Source organism: Brachyistius frenatus, unplaced genomic scaffold (genome assembly GCF_029030835.1).
Source record: "Brachyistius frenatus isolate BFR_SWC_R1_liver_20210118 unplaced genomic scaffold, ASM2903083v1 Contig_3, whole genome shotgun sequence".
Taxonomy (NCBI): domain Eukaryota; kingdom Metazoa; phylum Chordata; class Actinopteri; family Embiotocidae; genus Brachyistius; species Brachyistius frenatus.
In genome coordinates this window covers 9,527,501-9,549,228 of record NW_027210602.1, presented here as the reverse complement: position 1 = coordinate 9,549,228, position 21,728 = coordinate 9,527,501, and the positions used below count along the sequence as shown (strand labels likewise).

Here is a 21,728-nt window from a genome sequence, read left to right as displayed (position 1 = left end):
ATGAACCAAGAAATCAAAAGATGATTACATGACACTAAGAAAGAAAGAAAAAATTCTTTAAAAAAAAAAATAGATTTGCTTTTTTGCTTTTTGTGTATGAAATTGTTTTTTTCCCTTTAAAAACGTCCAAAAGAGAAATAAAAGTCCACACAACAGTTGGAGATTTTTATTTTGCATCAAATTGATAACATTTTAACTCGTGATCACCTATTTAGACATATTGCGAGAAATTTTTATTTTTATTCTTACTTTTCGCCTTAGTGAATCTGTGCCGCACATTTGTTCAGATGCCGAACCATCATCTCTTCTTTCAGATCATCCAGCAGGCACTTCATTGTCTCAACTGACTGTAACCTCGTGGCTTTTTTTGCCCTCAGCTGAAACTCTGCCCTCGTCCTTTGTGTAAAAAGATCTGAAATGAGGTTTATGAAGAGTATTGGGGTTACATGCAGCCAATTAAAATAGCTCGGTGTGCTTGGACGCTGCTGCTTGCAGCCTTACAGGATCTTTTTCTTTCTGTCCAGCTGTAATCACCTCCACCCACACTGCAGCACCTTGAATTAGACATTCATGATTCATCATTTTACAGCTTCTCTACAACGACTCAAAAGTCAACAGTCAAGGGCTTTACTCGCTGCAAAGCAACTCACTTAGTTTAGCAGTGAGTAATTTTGCTGTCATCAAAACATGAATTATGTCAGAGTAGCCTGGTAGAAGTAGAAAAAAACACTGAATAAAAGTACAAATGATTGGTATGGAAACGCAGTTTAGCCGCCAGTGGTTTTTTTCATTGTTTTAAGAAACATGATCTTTCAAAGGTGGATTAAATTCTCTCTCTGCAGACAGACAGCAGCTTCTGCATACAGCTGATTATCAATTACAGATAACCCTATAACCTTGTATTACCAAGAGCAGAGGACAAAACCATGAATATGTAATGCAATTGACCAACAATAGAGCACAGTGGGTGTCCATAGACTTTGTGTATTAATATTCAGCTACATAAATCACACAGGCTGCCACTTCTTGTTGAACTGAAGCAGAGAAAAGCTTCACTCACTACTCCTATCCCAGCTCACTTTGGGCGGAGGCAGGGTTCACCCTGGACAGGTCAGGTCGCCAGTCCATCACAGGGCCAACACTTATAGACAAACAGAAACAAAGCCCATTCACGCTCTCATTCACACCTAAGGGCAATTTTGTACAATCCCCAATTAACCTGAGGGTGCATGTTTTTGGATGGTGGGAGGAAGCCAGAGAACCCGGAGAGAACCCACGTAGGCACAAGGAGAACATGCAAACTCCACACAGGAAGGTCCAGTTTTTACTCCGTAGATGTAGAAAAAAAAGAAAAATTAAAGAATTTTAAACATACTGAAAAAGTGTTTCGGACTGTATTGTGATACATCATCATCAAATGTGTATTTCATTAGTATTAATGGTAGACCTTTTATATGTTCTTGGTGTATAAATTAGACAACCTAATATTCCTTGGACAGTTATTAGCAACTTTAATATACTAGAACTATTGGCTCTATATATTTTAAATAATTTCATAATTTAAATCCAGCTGTTAATGCAAAAAAAAAAAATCAAATAGGCACATGTTTGGCTTGCTAAATAAAAATAAGTGCAAACAGTGTGGGTACAGTACCGTAATGTGGACAATGAAAGAGCAGAGATGTCCTACAAAAGCAGTTTCTGTTAATGAAATTCATTTTCATTCAATATATTAATAAGCACTGGAATGAAATCAAGGATCATGTTGGTCTTTACGGACACAAGAAATAAATGTACCGATTTAACTGTAAATAAATGAGCCCCACAGACTAAATCGACACAGTTCTTTTACATAATAGACAAAATGGGCAAAAAGGTTTTTTGAAAGGTGGTCAGATCTGCTGCATAGTGTAACGAGCTCCATGGAGGGTCATTAAACAACATGCACCCACTTAAATAAAACACACACTCTTGTAGATCTGAATGAGTGACTTTATTTCCTCATGTCCGTCAGAACTTGTTCAGGGAGGGCTTACAAGTCAGGCAGAAGCCACATTTGTGTTGCCACCATTCATACAAATGTACATTTCAGAATCACTTTAGTGAAGCAGAAGAGATGACTGACTTCATTTAATGCTGAACCCAATGACACACAGGAGGCACATTGTCTTCTAAAAACACACTAATCATTTACATTCTCAGTGTCTTAGTTCTATGTTAGTCTTCAGAAGCTTTAACAGAAAAGTTAACTTGGATACAGGACTCACTTTCATTATAATCAGAGCCACAAATCAACCTGATACACACATAAACGTGTGTATGTTTCTTTTTGAACTATTCTTATGAAAATGATCAGAAATAATAGAAAAGATTGTCTAAAAATAAACAGATTTACATGTTTTCACTTGATTGAGTTAGACTTTGATATGACTGAGTCAGCAGCAGGTTTGCAGTTTTAAAGGAGTCTGCCTGTTGGTCCGCCTTCGTTTCTGTCCATCCTCCGGCCTCAGATCGTCATCCTTTACTCTTTCAGCCAGGACAGCAGCTGAGGCGTGTAGTAGGTGATGATGATGTCAGCGCCTACATCACAGAACAGGAAAAAACTACTAGTATCCTGTGAGATTTCATCTAGACCTGAACTAACACTGATTTATTACGACACATACTTACGATAACCTACACATGCATATCTGGAAACAACATCGTTTTATTACACTTAAAGGTCCAATATTGTATCAATTCTGTTTTCCATTTCTTTTTGATTATTAAGCAGGTCTACGTGCTATAAAAACGTTGAAAGTTTCAAAATGCTCAGTCCACGGAAAAATGCACACCATTACTGCCTGTATTCAGCAACTGTGCTGTTGGGACTTTCGTACGTTTGTGATGTCACAAACTCATGACATATGTCCACCCTCAGCATACTGTCTAAACTTTTACATATATTTGAGGAAATAATGACCACATACTTCATTTGTGTGTCTGCACATATTCAGCTCTAAATCCAGATGACACACTTTGTGACCTTGTTTGGTACTGAACCCTGAAATCAGCTAAATTTAAGTCATCAGTCAGCTACGTGTGAAAACTGTTTTTAATGTGTACATTTCCATACACACTGACACATTCAAATAAAAAAAAGTACCAAATCTCCTCTTTATCCTTTTTCATTTGACAAAGAACAACATTGTGCATCACAGTTCATCACCCAGTGAGCAGTGGGTCAGACAGGCTGGTTCTTCAGCTGGTTGAACCTCTGTTCTGCCCTCTGCTGCTCTCACTGATCACTTGTACTGTTTTAATCACACATCATTTTCTTTTTCTAACAATCAATATCATCCTGGGTCATATATACGAACAAATGAACAGAGACTCACTCACTGTTGCTCTGAAACATCAAGCTGTATGAAAAAGATGTAAAACAACATCCGTGCTATGCGATTGGCTCTTTTAAAGGCTCAATCTTGTGCACAGGATGAACATCTAACATGTGCTCCCTCTCACCTGCCCTGCGGAAGGCGGTCATGGCCTCCATCACAGCGGCTCGCAGGTCAAACGCTCCGGCCTGCGCGCCGTGCCATATCATGGCGAATTCCCCCGACACGTTGTACACCGCCAGAGGGTGAGTGGGGAACTGAAGCGAGACGCGGGAGGAAAACAAGGATTAGCCGACAGAAACCTCAGAAAAGGTTTTGTGAAATATCCTTTGCAATTTATCAAATTTCCCATAACTGCAGTGTTGCCAGTGGAGGAAGAAGGATTCAGATCCTTTACTTGTGTAAAAGTACCAATACAGTAATGTAAAAATACTCCATTAACAGTAAAAGTACATCAGTATTAGGAGCAAAATGTAGTTAAATTATAAATGTAATAGTCCTGGTTCAGTCCTTCTGACTGATATGTTAGTACATATGACATGATTAGATTATTAATAGTGAAGCATCGCTGTCAGCAGCATATTACTGTTGTAGCTGCAGCAGGTCGGGCTGGTTTGAACTACTTTATATCCAGTTTTATATCCAGGCAGAAATCTGAGGGGTCGTCAGATGAAAGAAAAAAAAAAAAAAGTTCTGATCCACCAACCTGTTTCCAGTTTTTCCTCTAATCATTGATCATTTGAACATTTATTTAAATGAAACCATGTGAGACGTTTAGAGGGAAATATGAGTGTTTGGTGAAGCTGTTATTGACGTCTGAAATGTGACCCAGCAGGTTGTAATTTAAAGCTTGTTCTGTTATGCCTTGTGTAAACTCTTCACCTGAAAAGAAATTAAAGCTGAAAAATAATTGTAGTGGAATGGAAGTATCAAGTAACTGAGAATGAAACTAAACTTTATAAAGTAAAGCACAAGTACCTAAATACTGTCCTGTGGAACAGTACCTAAGTTTTGCTCTCCACTGACGTGGGATTAATAGAAACTAATTGAGTTGCACACCTTGTCTTTGACTTCTCTCACGATATCCAGATACGGCAGACCCGGTTTCACCATCAGCATGTCCGCTCCTTCTCTCACATCTCGCTCCTGCAGCACAGAGCAACAAAAGCATCTCTGACAGCTGCCTCCGCGCGAACACTTGCACCCCCAGATGTGAACGCACACGTCAACTCACCACAGCTCGAATGGCGAGTCCTCGGGCTCCGGGAGGCAGCTGATAGCAGCGTCTGTCCCCGAACGCAGGCTTGGACTGTGCAGCGTCCCTGTGGACAAACACAGCAGACTGAAGCTCCGTGTCACTGATCTGTTGAACACCTGATCCCAGAGCGCTCACTCACCTGAAAGGACCGTAATAACACGAGGCAAACTTTGCACTGTAGCTCAGCACTGACACCTGGAGGAGGAGAACAGACAGTCAAATTGATTTTCTTCTATTTCATTTCAATTCTATTAAAGATTACGTTAATGAGCCACAATCTTACACTGGCCGACATGTTCCTTCGGTACTTTTTGTCATGGGATTTGTCACCGTATGAAAACTGTTGGATTGTATTGCTGAGTCATGTTTGCACATCTTTCTGTTTTCAGTAGGTTTACCTTGTTTCCCAAACCATTGGATATCAGCGCCTGTTTTATGGCTCCGACTCGTCCATCCATCATGTCAGATGGAGCGATGATGTGACAACCTGCAGAATAAATATATAAATAAAGTCTACTTTTAAATGTGGGCTCCTTATTAGCCTATTACCTGTTTATCATTTTCTTTTTAAGACCTCCAGCATTTTGTTCACTTATTTTGTCTCCATTCAGAGTTATTAATACGCTAACGTGCTACTTGACAAATTATTCAGCGTGGCTTGTTCTGTGTGTTTGGGTGGACTTTGTGGAAACAATTAATGGGGTCATGACTGAGAGGGAGAACCACAATGATTAATCACATTAAAATAGTTGCATCGGGCACAAAATGTAAATCAGCTTCTGATTTAGCTCAAATACTAGAATTACCGCCCGGCGGTTGGATGCCTCGAGTTGTAGCGTACAAGCAGTTCATCTACGTGCATGTTGGTGCCACATTTGTAGACATTTCCTTCAGCCGTTCCTGAAATATCGTGCTTATAGTGAGAAATGGACGTGAACTCAAGTAACATTCACCTTTGACCACCAAAGTCTTACCAGTTTATCCTTAAATTGAACATTTTTGATCAATTTGAAAAGTTTCCCTCCAGACGTTACTGATATATTGCGTTCGTGAGCGTGGGCCAATGTGATGGGATAGTGATCTTGACCTTTGACATTTGGCCAAGGGAATGTTTCTGCCAAGTTTAAAAACATTCTCTCAAAGCGTTCTTCAAGTAAATGTTTTGATTGAGTTTCAAGCGATTCTCCGAGGGCAGAACTTGTTATTCAAGGTCGTCATCAAATAGTTGAAACATTTCAAGTTGAAAAATGTTGCAGTTTAATATATAATAAAAAAAAATCCCTGAACACAGTGAGAAGAAGTAAGAACGATGGTTTTCGTTTGGAACATCCCAAATATAGAAACAATCTCAGGACCTGACAGCAGGTTGGAGGGCACAACGCTGAGTCCTCGGTTTGATCCCTGGTTGGTCGGACCATTAATCAGTCCTGTGCTAGTTTGTGGAGCTTTTTCTGTAACTCTTGTGAATAAAAATGCTAGATTTTTGCTAAATAAAAATTATGCAATTTGGGGAGGTTTTTTTTATTTTATTTTGCAGTAAAATTGCAGGAATTGGCAAAAATTGCAAGTCAAAGGAAAAAAGTTTATTTTTTTCTGTGTGTCTGCACTATAGCCATCTCAAGAAGACCAAAAGGAGAAAGAAGATTTACCTGCCCGAGCGTAGGCCAGCGCTACTTCTGCCAAACGCAGACAGCTGGCGTCATTGTTCAGAGTGCCGTCCTCGTTCAGGATACCTAAAAAAAAAAGAAACACCGAAAGACAGAAAAACACAAAAGTAAAACAGCTTAAGTAAGTGCTGCACATTATCTTGCTGCATTTTTATGTGAGATAAAAGGTAGTAAATGCTCTGAGGAGACACTGACCACAGTGTCCGTGTGATGTATATGGACACAAGCAGAGGTCGCACGCCACCAGCAGCTCCGGGAACAACGATCGGATTTTCTTTACCGCCAGAACAGCCGGGGTGTCGTCTGTGTCGGCACCAGAACCCCGGTCATCCTGAAGAGAAAACACCACAGGTCATTGCGTTTGAGTGGGAACAGAGTGGGTCTCAGCTCCTGCCGATGTCACTTTAAAGCCGCGTGCAGCTAGAACAGCGTCCACTCTGCTGGTCACAGGCTTTCCAAAAGATTCTGGAACGTGGCTGCAGGAATGCGCTCAGAGCATTAATAAAATACAAGCCACTCTGTGACGGAGGGTCGCTCTGTGTGGAGTCACACTCGCGACTGGAATGGCTCCGAGTTAAGGTCTAAATGCGCCAGGAGGCTTTGTGGCGCCCTCTTCTGTTCTGTTAAAAATATTTCAGAATTATACTTTAGATCCAATTGAATGCATATTTCACTGAAAGATGATGTTATACACAGCATTGAGGGATATGTAGGTAAATTGGGCAATGACGCGAATTACTTGATTCAAAGCATGCGCTCGAGAAAGACAAACGTATTAACTGAATGAATAGAATTCAACTCCCACACTTCTTTGGCTTTATTAACATAATCTGATTAAATCCTTATTTTTCTCCACAGTCCCTGAAATTACACAACATATGAAGTCAAGTCAAACAATCAATACATTTCATCACCGTTTTCTCAGCAAGTTTCCAAAATACAACGGAACTACTAATTTTACCAAAAACAGTGAATCAGGCAATTTATTACTCATCCTCTACAAATAACCGCATGTTGTATGTGGCGTTTCATCACGGACTCTAAAGCAGTGCTGCACCACCCCCCACCCCCGCCGGTCGCGTGGCCCTTTATAACCCACAACCCACTTCAGGGCGACTGGTGTGATATGACACTTAATGTGGCGTCCCCTCCATGAAAACACGGAGACTGAGAGAGAGTGAGCAGGGCGAGGGTTTAAGGGCCGGTTTAGACCTGGGCCTCCTTGTGATGAAGTCTGGCTCATAGTCAGTTCGTCCAAGTCAGTCAAATCCTTCTACACCCTGTCCAGCAAAAACTGTGAAAAATAGCCCGAAAGTCCACATACAGTATAAAGTCGTCAATACCTTTATATATCTAAAGCAGCACAGTGGCCCAGGAAGATGAAGGGGTGAAGGGAAAAAAACACGCCCGCAAGACAAACACATTCTTTTTTTTTTTTGTCTGGTTATTAACACACGTTCTCTCCACACTTTTTTTTAGTTCGACATACCTTTTCTATTTTTGCCGGGACTCCAAAAATCAGCACGCACTTCAAGCCGTTCTCCACAAGCGGCCGCAACATTCCCTCCAGCTTGTTCACCCCATATCTGCACACGTAGGAATATAGACCACAGTAAGATCACAGCACAGACGGGTTGTGTAGAGAAGGCTTGGATTAAAAGTTTTATTACAGTACGTTATTATAAAGAATGACACAACATTTCACATGTTAACCAGGAGTTTAAAGAGCTGTAGTGCGACACAGAATGTAGGCGGAGGTTTGTGGTTTGGTTTTGTGCAGAATGAAGGTCTAACGGATTCGCTTCTTATCTCAGTCCAGGTCCAGTGTTTGGCTCTGGCTGCGCCCTGCCTCACTGCTTTTATCTGACAACACCCTCAGTGGGTTCACAGCTGCAGGGTGACACTGTGTCTCATGGGATTTTTCTCAGCGTTAACAATTATATACATTTTTTCTTTATGAAAACAAACAGGTTCTTATGTCTGCTTTTAAAACTAAGTGGCGCTGAGATGATCTGAGCCTGCAGCTGTGGCTCCTGTCCCTTACCTCGCCTGTCCCGGCAGGCTGCCGATGGGCTCCACTGCATCTGCACCGTCTCTGAAGCAGAAAGTGACACAGAACAAGATTGAGAGCGATCCCATTAAATCTTTAACGATGTTCTACGACACTGAATTCCTCCAATGATGAGATTTATTGTTGTCGACTCTTTTCCGTGTGATTATTAAACCTCACTTACGTAATGAAGATCGGGTAGATGAGATTGTCAGGTCTCAGATCGGCGGCGCAGGTCTGCCAGTATCGGAGCGTCGGGTGGAAGTAGCCGCTGTGGATGATTGATTGCGCGGGCGTCTGCATCTTTACCCTGAAAGAGAGAAACCAGCAGTGACACGATTCAAGGAACAGGTCAGAGTCTGTTTTGACTTTGGTTCACAAACAGAGCCGAAATCCCGAACTCACACTCCTGTGCTTCAGCTCAGTCAGCGTTAAAACTGAGCAAGCATGCGTGGTGCTGCTTCTCCAAACAGCAGCTCGGCTTCGTCTCACTGCTGAGTCAACGCACAGCAGGATTATTCTGCTCAGTAAGAACCTGTTATCTTAATGTGGAACCAGTTTTTGTGGTGCAGATGGAAGCCAACAGGGTTTAGAGATACTTCAAGATTATGAACTGGCTCATTGTCACAGAAGAATCAGATTGTGATGTTGTGCTTTTTTTTTATCGTGATGATTTTTCTCTTATCACGAGTTTAGTCTCTTGTACTGTGACGTACAACAGTGGATCATAATCAATTCTTTTGAACATCAGTTTGATTATTGGTGTGTGTGATTATTTTGTTTTTTCCTATCCCTGTGAAAAAATATCAAACATAAAGGTTGCATTTGCATTTTGAATGAATGGATCTTTATCAGCAGTCACTTAATAGGACACAATTCAGATACCGATTATAGCCAATACATTTTAAATAAGATTACAGACAATACAGTACACATGCTGGTTAAAAATGTACAACATGACATCAGCTGCATGATCAGAAACCTGTCCCTTTGCATTAAATGACACCGACTGTCACTTTAAGACGAACATCCCATATCTGTCACATCGAGCAGTGAATTTAACACAACTCCTGCAAGTCTCTCTATTACAAGTCATTTTGTCACCTTGACTGAGAAAACATGTAAACAACTATGTACCGAACACGGATTGTAATAATAATAATAATAATAATAACAACACCCTGAAGCAACTTCTGTCGTAAATCTGTGACTTTACAATCTATAAGGGTCAATAAAAAGTGCATGAAATGTAAATGAAGCCAGCTTTACCTTCCGTGAGGACGACGGTCGACTTCTTCTCACTTGAATCTTTCTTCTTCGGTGGTTTTGGTTGTTGTCGTTCTACCACCGCGTCACTACCGCCACCTACAGACGCATGTCTGCGCCGCCACCTATTGAGTGGCTTAGATTCAAGTTAATACAAATTCGGAGTTTCTTAGTTTACAGTTGTCGTCCAAAAGTTAATCCTTACAATTAACCATTTCACGCTGAATGTTTTTTTTTCTGTTAAATATAGATAATATATTTACGATTATGGTCCAAAAAGTAGTCTTTTCGGCCACCGTCCGGTCTTCTCGCGATACTTCCGACCGGCGAGAAATGAGCAGGAGCTATGATGCTAACAGCTTCTTAGCATTGTTGTGCACTGGCAGTTTCGCATCCAGCTAGATGGAGACGAAAACTCCCGACTCTTTCTAAGGTAAAGTTAGATGTGATCGCCTGTGAAATACGTCTTGTATGTGCGTAGTCGTGCGTTTCGTTACGAACGTTTTGCCTTCAGCGTTTTGTTTCATTCCTGACTGTCTGTGGTTAGCATGTAGCTTAGCACAGGCTACATAGTGTGTCATCGAGGATGGTTGACGTGAAACGTGATTATTTAAATCGTTTATCAAGTCTATCGGGGTATAACAGCATCAGCCGGGGGACAGCTGGAGTCAGTGAAGAGAAACAGTTCACTGACAACGTCATGAACTGATTCTAATCTAATCAAATTGTGTCGGAGACATTTTTAGTTGTCTTCATTTTGATCTGTGATCTCTGGTGTTGGTTCAGTCTCTCTGTAAAGTGTCACGTGAATCAGCATCTCGTCAGTTCGTATATAAACGAGCTGAGCAGACCACATAATGAAGAGAAAACCTGCAGACAAACACAGAGGAGAGAAATACGGAAAGATGGAGCCTGGCTTCAGAAACAGCAGCTCCAGGAAACACGTCCTGTACTCATCTTACTCTCGTTGTCTTCCTCAGGTTGGATCTGAAGATGTAGCCAGCAGTGGGTCATCTCTGCAGTACCGAACCGCCCCCGTCCCCCCACAGTCTGGCTCTCCAGCCCCGGAGCACTTTGTCCCCTAACCAGGGCCGCCCAGGTTTTGATTCGGCCGTCCTCAGTCCGTCCGTCCCTGGCCGAAGACCCCGCTGTCCTCAGCCATGCTGTTCTCCCTGAGGGAGCTGGTCCAGTGGCTGGGCTTCGCCACCTTTGAACTCTTCCTCCACCTGCTGGCTCTGCTGGTCTTCAGCATGCTGGTAGCTCTGCGCGCCGACATGTTGAACCTCACGCTGAGCTGGTGGCTGGTTTTTGTCCCGTTGTTCGCCGCGGACGGCCTCAGCACCTACTTCACGGCCATCGTGTCCATCCGGCTTTACCAAGAGAACGAGAAGCGCCTGGCGGTGCTGCGGCTCCTCTGGGTGCTGACGGTGCTCAGCCTGAAGCTGGTGTGCGAGGTCCTGCTGTGCCAGAAGCTGGCCGAGCAGGAGCAAGCCAGAGACCTGTGGTTTGGCCTCATCGTGTCACCGCTGTTCATCCTGCTGCAGCTGCTGATGATACGAGCGTGCCGTGTCAACTGAGGAGAGGCGGTGCTGTCACATCGTGCTGTCACATCGTGCTGTCACATCGTGCTGTCACATCGCTGACGGCACAGGAGCAGAGAGCAGTCTTCATCTGCCGTTAGAGATTTAAAGCGTAACCGTGGTGTCGTTTTTCTTTTGGCTCCTCGCCACCTATTTACATTAAAAAAAAAAAAAAAATCACGAGTTCTTCATGTGCCAGGTCGCAGCAGAATATAGTTTTCTAGAGTTTGTGATTTCTAAAAGCTTCAAAATCAACAGAAAACTTCCTTGCCTGCTTGAGTTAATATAATGCAGTATTTAAAAAAAAAAAAAAAAGAAAAAGCTCCAGACTATCTACTGTGTTTTCAGTACAAATGAATGAATTGCTGCAGGTTATTCTGAGCTAATTTTGCATCAGGATATATAATAACTGTAAGTTGCTGTCACACCTTTAGGACGACAAGGAGTCTGAAAACATGTCAGATGTGTGTTTGGAACATAATAGTGCCTCTACACTGTGCAATCAATGGTAGACAAAGAGCCATGAGGAAAATGTATACCAGAGTTGTGTTTTAATGCACATGCGCACACAACACTTGTAAGAGTAAAATACTGGTGAAACCATAAGGCAGTCATGCCAGAGGCAACTTTTTGGGCAACTCTCATTGGTAAGCGATCCAAAGAGTTGCTGCAGCTTTGTTGTCCCCCCCTCGCCCCCCTCCAGAGGACGACGCTGCTTGCCAGACAAAATCTGGTCAAGTTTCTTACCTTGTGTCTCACTTTGTTGCCTGTCGCTGGGAGTGTTGATCATACAGCACGACCATGTTCGTCACCTCCACCGGTGAGATCGGTCAGCTCACAGTCTTGCCCCCGATGTAGAAGAACTGAATGTGATTTCAACAAGCAGAGGATTGTGTGCACGCATCTTCCCTGAGAATTGCTGTTTATTTCCACAACATGTAATGTATTAGATCTTTCTTTGATCCTACCTTCTGTATGTACCGCACGTATTTATGGCCTCATTTTTAAGGTAATTCCTGATGTGAAATTCTGTAGGATGTTATGTATGTTCTTGTGTTTTTGTTGTGGCACCTTTTATTTTCATCTGTATATATGTGTAAATAAAACCTCAACATTTAAACCATTGTCGTCTCGTGAATATTTGAGTGTGGCGGTGGGAAGGGACTCTGGCCACAAGGGGGCGCCACTGGCCTTGTATATGGGCGTGGTATGCCGTAAGGTAAATAATCATATCCACGTCGTTCACACTGCACATATAGCCCGTATTTTAATCCCGTACATTACTGACTAGTGACGAAATCATCCTCTCTTCCTTTCATTGACATGTATTAATATGTCTTGCTCATTTTAAGGAATACATTTAGCTGTGTATGGAAATCAATTTGCAGATTTAAGTACGATGCATCACACTATGCTATTCAGGGATGTATTTAGTGGAAATGAATTATTTATTCAAAAGAGTTGGGAAAAAATAAAAGTTACCATAAATAAATAATAACCAGAAAGAAAAAAAGAAAGTACATGTATGTTCCATGTATGTGATGGAATTAAATCTCTCAATCCGGTTTCAAAGAGGAAATAAGGCACTTGATTTGACCTAGTTATTCAAGCGTTTAATCATTATTTTCTTCCTGTAGCCACGCTGTTCTTAATTATGGCTCGGCGATAAATATTTTATGAGGTACAGTAATCTCTTGTAGCGCCCAAGAATAACCCTCTTAGTGCTGATTCATGTGCAGCAGGCTCCTTCTCAGCTCATGTGGTTACTGCAGCCGGATTATCGACAGGTGGTATCACCTGCAAATACTGAATAAACGGTAGTCCGCCTCCAATCCGCCCTGGATTTGAACAACAAATGTGTATCACACCCCGGACAGAACAACGTTGGATGCGTATCTACGATGTCAAATGAAAACTGTGGGCCGACTGATAAAATAAATTGGTGCTCGGGCACCAATAATGAATTTGTAATTTGACTGTGTGAGGATGTTTTCAAAAGAAAGCACATGACTAATCAGTAGACACAACAATGGTGCATTAAGTTCTCCTGAGATTTTAATTGTAATGTTGACCATGTGTTTTACATTTCTAATGTGACATTTAAACTTAGTCTTGCAAGTTTAACGAAATGGTTGTTGTAATTAATCATTTAGTGGTGCTTATAATTAAATAGCCTGCTAAATGAAGCAGTATGATTACAAACAATACTGACAACAAATCTGTATTTAATCACCGGATCTAAGATTCGTCCCCTTACGGCGTTAAATGTTGTCCAAAAAAAAAAAAAGGGAGGGGCGGCTGGCACTTGAACGCAACACCTTTGATTGACAGACCTTCCTTGCCCAGTCAACAATAGAAATGGGAGTGGCTTGCTTCAACGTGTGGTCCTTCACCGACGTGATAGGGGCGTGTCTGTAAACCGTAACTACCAATCAGGAAGCGTGTGGGCTTGCCGAAGCCGCTCGTGCTTCTGCAGTGGGGCGGGGCCGCGTTCAGGGGCTGTGAGGAGAAAGGGAGGCAGGCAGAGGGAGAGAGAGGGAGTGAAGAAAGAGACGGTGGAGATGTGTGTGAGTGTGCCGTGATCGGTGCTGCAGGTACAGACGGAGCCGGATACAGCTTTTATAGCCGCACCGGACCGCGGCAAGACCGCCTCGGAGCCTGCATCTCTCCTCCTCATTCCTTCCAAACAACCCTCTGCGATGTCTGGCGGAGGAGAGGTGCGCGTCCTCCGCCAAGAGCCCGGACAAGAGAGCCCGAGGATGCCGGCCTGGAAGCGAGAAATCCTGGAGAGGAGGAAGGCGAAAGGTGGCGGACCTGCGGGAGCCGGTGCACCGGAGACTAGTCCCGGCGCTGCGGGCCCACAGCGGCTAAACGGCGAGACAACGGGAAATGTGAACGGCAGCAGCAGCAGCGGCAGCGGCGGCGGCGGCGCAGCCAAAAGAGACAGCGGAGCGACCGGTGGGTCCGGGCGGAACTACACCATCAACACGGCCAGCCAACACTTCGGGAACAACAAAGAGCCGCGACCCGTAGACGTCGAGAGGACGGCATCGAGGGAGGACGACAGACATGAGAGCTTGGTGCTCCAGGAAAGTCTGGGGCCGCTGGAAGAGAACCCGTTCATCAAGCTGGAGAAGGAGCGCAGGAGGCGGCAGGACCGGGAGAACGCCGCTCGCCCCGTTCAGCACATCCTGGAGCTGTACGGCAGCGTCCCCGGTATACGGACTATCCGCGCGGACAATATTATCATAATTGAGTCTGATCCGGATTACTTTCCGGAAGCCGCGGGGTTAAAAACCGGGTCAAAATGGCAACAAAACGGTGTCAGTGGTTATAGCTCTTTGAACGACCTTCTGGACCGGAGAGGGAGTGCTATCACTGAGATAAGAGCCAAGGAAGTGGTCATTTATGACACCACTTTAAGCAAGAGCGAGGAGAACTTGAGCACCCTGGGTCGCAATGATCATGAGGTCTCATACGAGAGTACAGGTGAGGGTCAAGGTAGGGTTAGCCGGATCTTGCAGAAGTTTGACAGCAACTATGGGAAGCTGCAGAAGAAGTCCCACAGCACAGAGAACCTGCTGGAGCTGGATTGTAGTGCCAGCAGCAGGCCGAGACTCTGGCCCAAGCCACAGCCAGATCTGGTGCCAAAGCCCTGGCCAGGCCCCTCGGGCAGCAGCCAGCCATCGTCACCTGTCTTCCAGAGTCCCCGGTCTTCCAAACCAAAGCCACAGCCTGCTGTCTCTGAGCAGGGCAGCCCCCGGCGTCCTGCCGGGACCCCGCAGCCCGTGTCTTCCTTCCGTCAGCGGTTTGAGGAAAGCACAGCTGTCCCCTCCAGAAATGAGCCGGACAGGGGGCAAAGCATGCCCACCAGAGAGAGAGACTGGGAGGGCGCCGATGTGTCCCCCAAACCTAAGGTGCCATGCTCTCCGGAGACCCGCCGTGCCCGTGCCGAGTCCCCCACAAGTCCCAAGGTGTCACGATCTACACCTGACTTTGAGATACATCCCTCCCCAAAGCCAGACCTCGCCCTAATTCCTGATGGGGACACCCAGGCGCGGGCCCTCGCAAACCTGCGCCTGCAGTCCCGAAACTCCTTCACGGTGATCCCCAAGCGCCGTCTCGCTGCCTCATCCGCAACCAGCGAGGTGACACCACCTGGCCCCATGAAGTCTTCCCCCTCTCACAGAGTGGCAGAGGTGCCCACACCAGGAGTGCCAACCTCCCACACCCCTAGTCTCACTCCGGCCTCCTCGAAGTGGAAAGAGGAGAAACTGCAGGAGGAGAAGGAGGCGGAGAGGGTCGTGAGGCCGTCCAAGCCTGACCCGTCTCCCACTGTTGCCACAAGTTTCACTCCCCCTCCCACCTCAGCACCTTTGTCTCCGTCCCCTGCTGTCACCCCAGCTCCCTCCTCGCCACCTGTCCTGGCCTCACCCCCATCTTCACCTCCCTTCTCTCCTGTCCCATCAGACTCTCCTCCCGCTCCCTACCCTGTCCCTTCAACACCCTCCCCAGCTCCACAGCAACCTCCTGGGGATCAGCTGCCGGTAACAAACATAGACGACATTGAGGTGGAGCCCCCGCAGCGCGTCCCTGTTCCCAGCCCCATGGTGCAGAGGAAAAAGGGAAACACCTTCACCGTGGTGCCGAAACGGAGGGCGGAGCCCGATGCGCAGCCAAGCTCACCTGAGCCCCAGCAGGAAACCTCAAGCGAGCCCCCGCCCGGCTCCACGCCCCCGCAGGCCCCGTACGCCCAGCTGGGCACTCTGCTGAAGAAGCGCTACCCTGCTGTGGAAGAGATCGAGGTCATCGGTGGGTACCTTTCCCTGGAAAAGTCCTGCCTCACCAAGACGGGCTCCGAGGGCAAAAAGGTGAGTGCACAAAAGTCGACCAAACTGTGAGGCATTATTGGCTGTTGTATGTAGGGAACACACAGAGAACAGGGCCGGGAAGGTTGGCGGATTCATCTACTGACTACTGTGATTGAAGTCTCGGCAAAAATGTCAGCAAAACAGCTGGTTTTGACCTGTGAAACGTGATCATTTTATATCACTGTAAACTGAATATCTTTTGGGTTTTGGACCGTTTGTTATTTGCAGCTTTAATTCCCAGATCATCCTCCTTCAGGGAAATTAAACACATCAACCCTGCAGCACACACAAAGTAGTAATACTCCTGTTTCCTTCCAATATTCCATGTGCCAAATCTTTCCAGGGGAATCATCCAACTTTCCTCTGATCTAAATTTAGTAGTCAGGCGTCAGACAGGAGCAGCTCTGTTTCGGTTTTCTTTGCATCTCTGTGCACCTGTCACTGAAATGTTCTTCAAACCAAGCCGGCACCCTCCGCTGGTCACCTGAGCTTCTTTTTAAAGCCTTGTTTTCAGCTCATGGTTAATCCTCACAGTTCCTCTCGTGTGTTGTGTTGTGTTGTGTTGTGTTGTGAGTGTGTTTGCTGGTCTAAATCTCCATGTCCCATCACTTGACCGGCTGCAGGCCTTGTTGGTGCGTTAAGTGGATTAAATGTGTGAGTTTACAGCCACTGGGAGCGACACGCAGCGCTCTTTCCTGTGAACTGCCGTTCCACAAAAGCATGCTATTTGTCACAGAGCGCATTACTGGGTTAGGTGGCTCTCCAAGCCTATTGACTACACAATCTCATCAAGGCTGTATTTGGTTCTCGGGGTTTCTCGGGGATTTGGGCCAGCTCTGACCTGTCCCAGTCTTAGAGGAACAAACCCCTTTTTTACAGTTTATTTCAGCAGAGTTCTGGTTCACATTCCCAGGCCTCATCCCAAATCCTAATTAAATGATAGCAGAGAGTGTGTTTTGAGCACGGCAGTTATTCTCCCATCGTAATCACATATCTGGTGAAGGTCCTGCTGCACATTGCTCCCGTTTCTTTATTAGGGATTAATTAGATATCAAAGAACGCTTCTAATTAATTTTGCGAGGCTGTGTGTGGATTCTGCGCCGGATCAGCCTGCATGTCGAGCACTGTTTCCAGCACCATGGTGTTCATGTTGCTTTGGTATCTGCAACGAGGGGAGAGGAAACGATTTCCGCCTGTGGCTTGAATTCTTAGCTTTTGTTTTACTGGCATCTCTGTGGTGGAGATGCTCAGGGTGTGCGGTATGTAACCACAGCATCCTGAGCGGGAGTCCAACCCGGTTGCACAATGTCCCCCAACCGTCCACCTACTGCACCGAAAAGAGAAGCAAGACGCACTTTAAGGATTCTTCCAGTTACGTCACACGTCTAACCTTTCTGGTCTGATCTACAAAGCAGCACATCGCTTCTAATTCTGAATATTTTGAGCCTTTTGGCAGCCCTTCAATCTAGGCCGGTGTTACAACCTCTCACGCTGGCTCGCCGTCCCGTTTCGTTGACCTGCTGTTCTGTAATCCTCTGCTCTCCGAGTAAATCCAGCTACTTCTTCTACTTGTGTTTTTTATCGCCTCATAACTCCATGTTATTTCTCCAACGCAGGTGTGCAGTAGAAAACACTAATTATTGTATGTTTGATTCATTATTTTTATACTCATCGTTATTAAAAGCAATCATGCCTTTGACTTTCAATTCAAACTATTTTTTAAATTTTGAATATTTTTCCAGTGCTTTGGCTTATGTTTCCAGTTCAGACAATAGACTGTATATAAAAGTCGACGTTAGCGTCCATGTCTGAAAAATGAGGCTGATGTGGAAAAGCTTTAAGCTGAAATACCACCGAGTGCCGCTAGAGGTCGGCTCCAAAAAACCTCCGGCTCCATTGACTCCCATTCAACTAGTCTCACAAAATTCTAAGTCAATAGAATTTCTCCACGAGTTATATTTTTTTTGTTGGCTAAAGTCGCTCTTACTTATTAGTTTTCTGGCCATAAATTAGAAACTTTTTTTTTTTTGGGGGGGGGGGGGCGTGTCTGTTTGATTGACAGGCCTGTAGTGCAGTCAGGTTAAAGCTATCGGTGTGCGGGACGTAGTATCGCCGGGTTACCGATCGGATTGAGTCAGATCCACCCCTCGCTCCTCCCCAGCTCGTCCAAATATGGTCACCACCGGCTCCGAACTACCAAGATGGCGCCTGAACTCGAGGCTTCATAACGGTCGTTCACAAACCCAACAGATGACGTCGGTGCCGGTTTAGCCGCTTGGTTTAGACTCCATTTTTTTTTGAGGTGGTGCCTTTGTGGCAGCTTGTCTTCACTCTCCATTTAACTGATATATCAGACGGATTTTATCAGACCATATTGGCCTATCGCCGATATATTGGTATTGGCGTATGTTCGCCGATGAAAGCTCGTTTTTGCAGAACATAAATTTCCAGTGAAGTTTACTTTTTAATGGCACTGATGTCAGCATGGACAAAAACAACCGTATATCTTCCTTCCATACATATCTTTGTCTCAATTGTCCAAAGTGTTTGATAACCATATTTGAGGAATCATTGTGAATTTTGTTTGTAGTCATACTGTAAATATTTAAAGAACATCGGCACATATCGGAATGTTTTTTACTCCATGATATCAACATTAGTCCTAAAAATCCAGTCTTGAGCTCGGCCCTTAAAAACATCTGGAGAAAATGTAGTTCATATATCTCTTAGATGAAGGTACTGACAAGAGTATCTCTCACTATCATGTTGCCAGCAGTGTTGGAAACTGTCCAGCTCTTATCGAGTCAAAGCGAAACATTGTTTTCGCTAAATAGCTTTTATCTTTCCAGCAGAGTTTTCTCCACATGTTTCCCTCTAATTCAGCTTCATATTTTCACTGGCAACTCTGGGACGCTGACTGGAATTTAAAATAACGTTCTGTGGGTTTTCCTTCACAATGACAGATACCGGGGTCGATCTGCAGACTTGTCCAATGCAAACCGAGTAGTGGGCCGTGTTTTTATTGTGTGCACATACATGGAGATCATTACCACTGGCTGCAGCAGTGACACGTGAACACGTCCTGCCTTTTTGTCCTTGTTACTCACAAACCAAAACTCTTTTCTCCTTTTGTTGTCCGTCTGCTGTTCTTGGTCATCATCAAGGCCCAGATTTTCTTTTCTTTCTTTTCTGGGCAGGGCTGCGCAGGCAATTACAAAAAGCATCGAGGCTTGGCCTAGCCTGTATAATTTGTGTGGAATTTTTGTTCAGCGCTGCGTCTGTGAGAGCAGCCTCCGCTCAGCGTTCTGGTCCGGGATTGGGAGGGTTTTTTGTAAGCGCTCTTTTTCCAACAAACCATTTTTTTACGAGGAGTTTGGCTGAAAAGAATGTTCCATATGCACGTCAGATGCAGAGCGTCAACTCTTCCTCTAGATTTTCCAAAAGATTTCCTCTACGCTCGTCCTCTTTCTGCATGTTCTGATTTTTGAACTCTCTTGAGTTATGTGATGTTTTTGGACCGCATCCAGCTCCGACTCCCCGGTAGTGTCATTCCTCTCTGCTTTGTTTTACCCCCCCCCCCTCCTCCCCCCTCCTCTACCCACAGTGCACTGCTTTATTCCTGTGCGGTGCTGGTTAATAAGGCCTGTCCCCTCGCTTCCAGCTTCCTGTGATCTCCTCTCTATTGGGGAAGGAATTGTGGAAGAGCTATGTAGGTCAAGTGCAGCTTCTTTTACCACATCGCTCCCCCATTTGCATAAAATCGACTTGGGGTTTTTAGTGAAACACCGTCCAGGATTGACTCCATCTGCAGTTTGACTGGATCTCTCGCGGCTTCGTGCAGGCAACATTGGCAGATTTCCTTTTTTCTCTTGTGGTAAACGCTTTAGGAGAAATGGCAAGAAGACATGGGAGGGGGCAGAGTGGTTTGTTCTTGAAGTCGCTGCTCCCTACCACTGGTTATTATGGGAAAAGGGACCCAAGTGTTTGTCAGCACAACATCCAGAGAGAGAGAGAGAGAGTGTGAGAGGGAGAGAGAGACAGGAAGAGGTTTTATGCTGCACCCGATGTTTGCTATGTGTGTTCGTAGAGGAACCACTCGGGTTGATCATATTTAAATAGCTGCAGCATATTTATGTGTATTTATAATCATTCTGTCCGCTAACGAGTGGTGGTGAAGAGGCTCGTTTGTTTGTTCCTGAAAGGCCTAATTGACTGTTATTTTAATGGAAGATGAAGTAGGTTTAATTTCTATTACATCAGCATACGTCTGTGATTGGGTGGATGGAGCTTTGGCCCTGTTTGGTTCAGTGTGTTTACACTGGTGTAAAAACTGAACGCTGACTATGCTGGATAAGAGCTGCCTGCTTTTAAGTGGGTGCCGTTTGCTTGTGGCATCAAAACAAGGTGGATCAACCACAGTATTTTATAATACATAGAGGGTAGATATGTGGTTTTAATATTTAATACAGAAGCTAGACGACAGTTAAATTTAATAGCTGTTCCTCGGTATTGGCTAGCAAGTGAGTAACCCAGTGGCATGTGGCAGCTAACAGGGGGCACCTGTAAAGCTTTTGGAGCAGCGCCGCTAACCTTACTTAGAGAAGTAATTTGTGTGATGCTGACCTGTACGTATATTTATTGTTGGAGCAACTTACTGAGCATAATAATTGTTGCAGTTCTATGTTAGAAATCTGGAAGGAAAATGAAAACATATCCCAAAATGAATTGGAGCGCCCTTAAATAAAGATCATTGCTGTATCATTGTGTATTGTATGTGTGTGTGTGTGTGTTTTTATTTTATTTATAGTTATGTATGATTACTAAATTCCCCATTAAGTTTACTGTTTCACTCGTGGACTGTATGTAAAAATGGAGCTGAAAGGTGTGGTATGGTTTTCAAACAGTCTCTGGCTTCAGTAGAGTCCCATTCTCAAAGTCAAAGCTTAAAACGGCTGTGATGTCACGGTATGTTTGCACGTGGTTTCAGTGAACTGATTTCATTTTGGACAGCAAAGTTTATTGTTAAACTGTAAAATATCGTGCCTCCATCAAAGAGGCACCGATTTGACTGTTTGACGGCTTAACAGCGGAATAACAATAAAATAACGACGCAACATTCACTTGTTGAACCGGCTGTTTTAACGGGGCTAAATGTATCATGGAGGCAGGAATTTAATTTGGGAAGGTAATCCAGTCACTATCTTGACTAATAAAGCGCACAATCAGTTAGTACTTTGTGATCTTTTTATGACACCTGAGAAAATACAAATGAGACTTATAAAGTCACTTACTGGCATTTGATTTTTCCCTGTAGTTCCTCGAAGCTCTGATGATGCAGACTGACATCACCATAACTGTCTGATGAATGTTACCCTTTGGAGGGTATGACTTCACGTTTACACCAGACCTCTTGGTTTGTTTGTTAGACGTTAGTGCGAACAAGAATCATATCACCAATAAAAGGCATCACAGTTGATGTAACTACTTTCCCTGTATACTTGTCAGATCATGTTTTTTCAGTACGTTCCTCTGTGCATGAATTTGAAGTATGTTTCCTTTATCTGGGTTTAGAGCGCCCCTGTAGTTTTTGTTGTTTTAGCTTTTTTTGTGGGGTTAAATGTCATCCATACAGCAGGTTATAAATAGTCAAATTTAAACG

The 21,728-nt window shown here is 44.5% G+C and overlaps 3 protein-coding genes across 3 annotated transcripts in view; 2 read left to right on the top strand and 1 right to left on the bottom strand.

Moving 5' to 3' along the window:
• Positions 1-1,978: 1,978 nt before the first annotated feature.
• Positions 1,979-9,062, bottom strand: alad (aminolevulinate dehydratase). The gene is made up of 11 exons (XM_069705810.1): positions 8,537-9,062; positions 8,347-8,397; positions 7,792-7,888; positions 6,498-6,633; positions 6,285-6,368; positions 5,034-5,122; positions 4,775-4,830; positions 4,612-4,699; positions 4,437-4,523; positions 3,505-3,634; positions 1,979-2,580 (listed from the first exon to the last, which is right to left on the bottom strand). The coding sequence occupies exons 1-11, from the start codon at positions 8,653-8,655 to the stop codon at positions 2,522-2,524; spliced, it is 996 nt and encodes a 331-aa protein (XP_069561911.1). The 5' UTR covers positions 8,656-9,062; the 3' UTR covers positions 1,979-2,521.
• Positions 9,063-9,938: 876 nt separating this feature from the next.
• Positions 9,939-12,318, top strand: tmem203 (transmembrane protein 203). The gene is made up of 2 exons (XM_069705797.1): positions 9,939-10,051; positions 10,599-12,318. The coding sequence occupies exon 2, from the start codon at positions 10,779-10,781 to the stop codon at positions 11,193-11,195; it is 417 nt and encodes a 138-aa protein (XP_069561898.1). The 5' UTR covers positions 9,939-10,051; positions 10,599-10,778; the 3' UTR covers positions 11,196-12,318.
• A 1,392-nt stretch (positions 12,319-13,710) lies between these two features.
• The window catches only part of tprn (taperin), a 26,875-nt gene continuing 18,857 nt past the window's right edge, over positions 13,711-21,728 (top strand). The window contains exon 1 of the mRNA XM_069705782.1: positions 13,711-16,069. Coding sequence (XP_069561883.1) covers positions 13,898-16,069 — 2,172 coding nt within the window. The 5' untranslated portion in view covers positions 13,711-13,897. The remainder of the gene's footprint in view (positions 16,070-21,728) is intronic.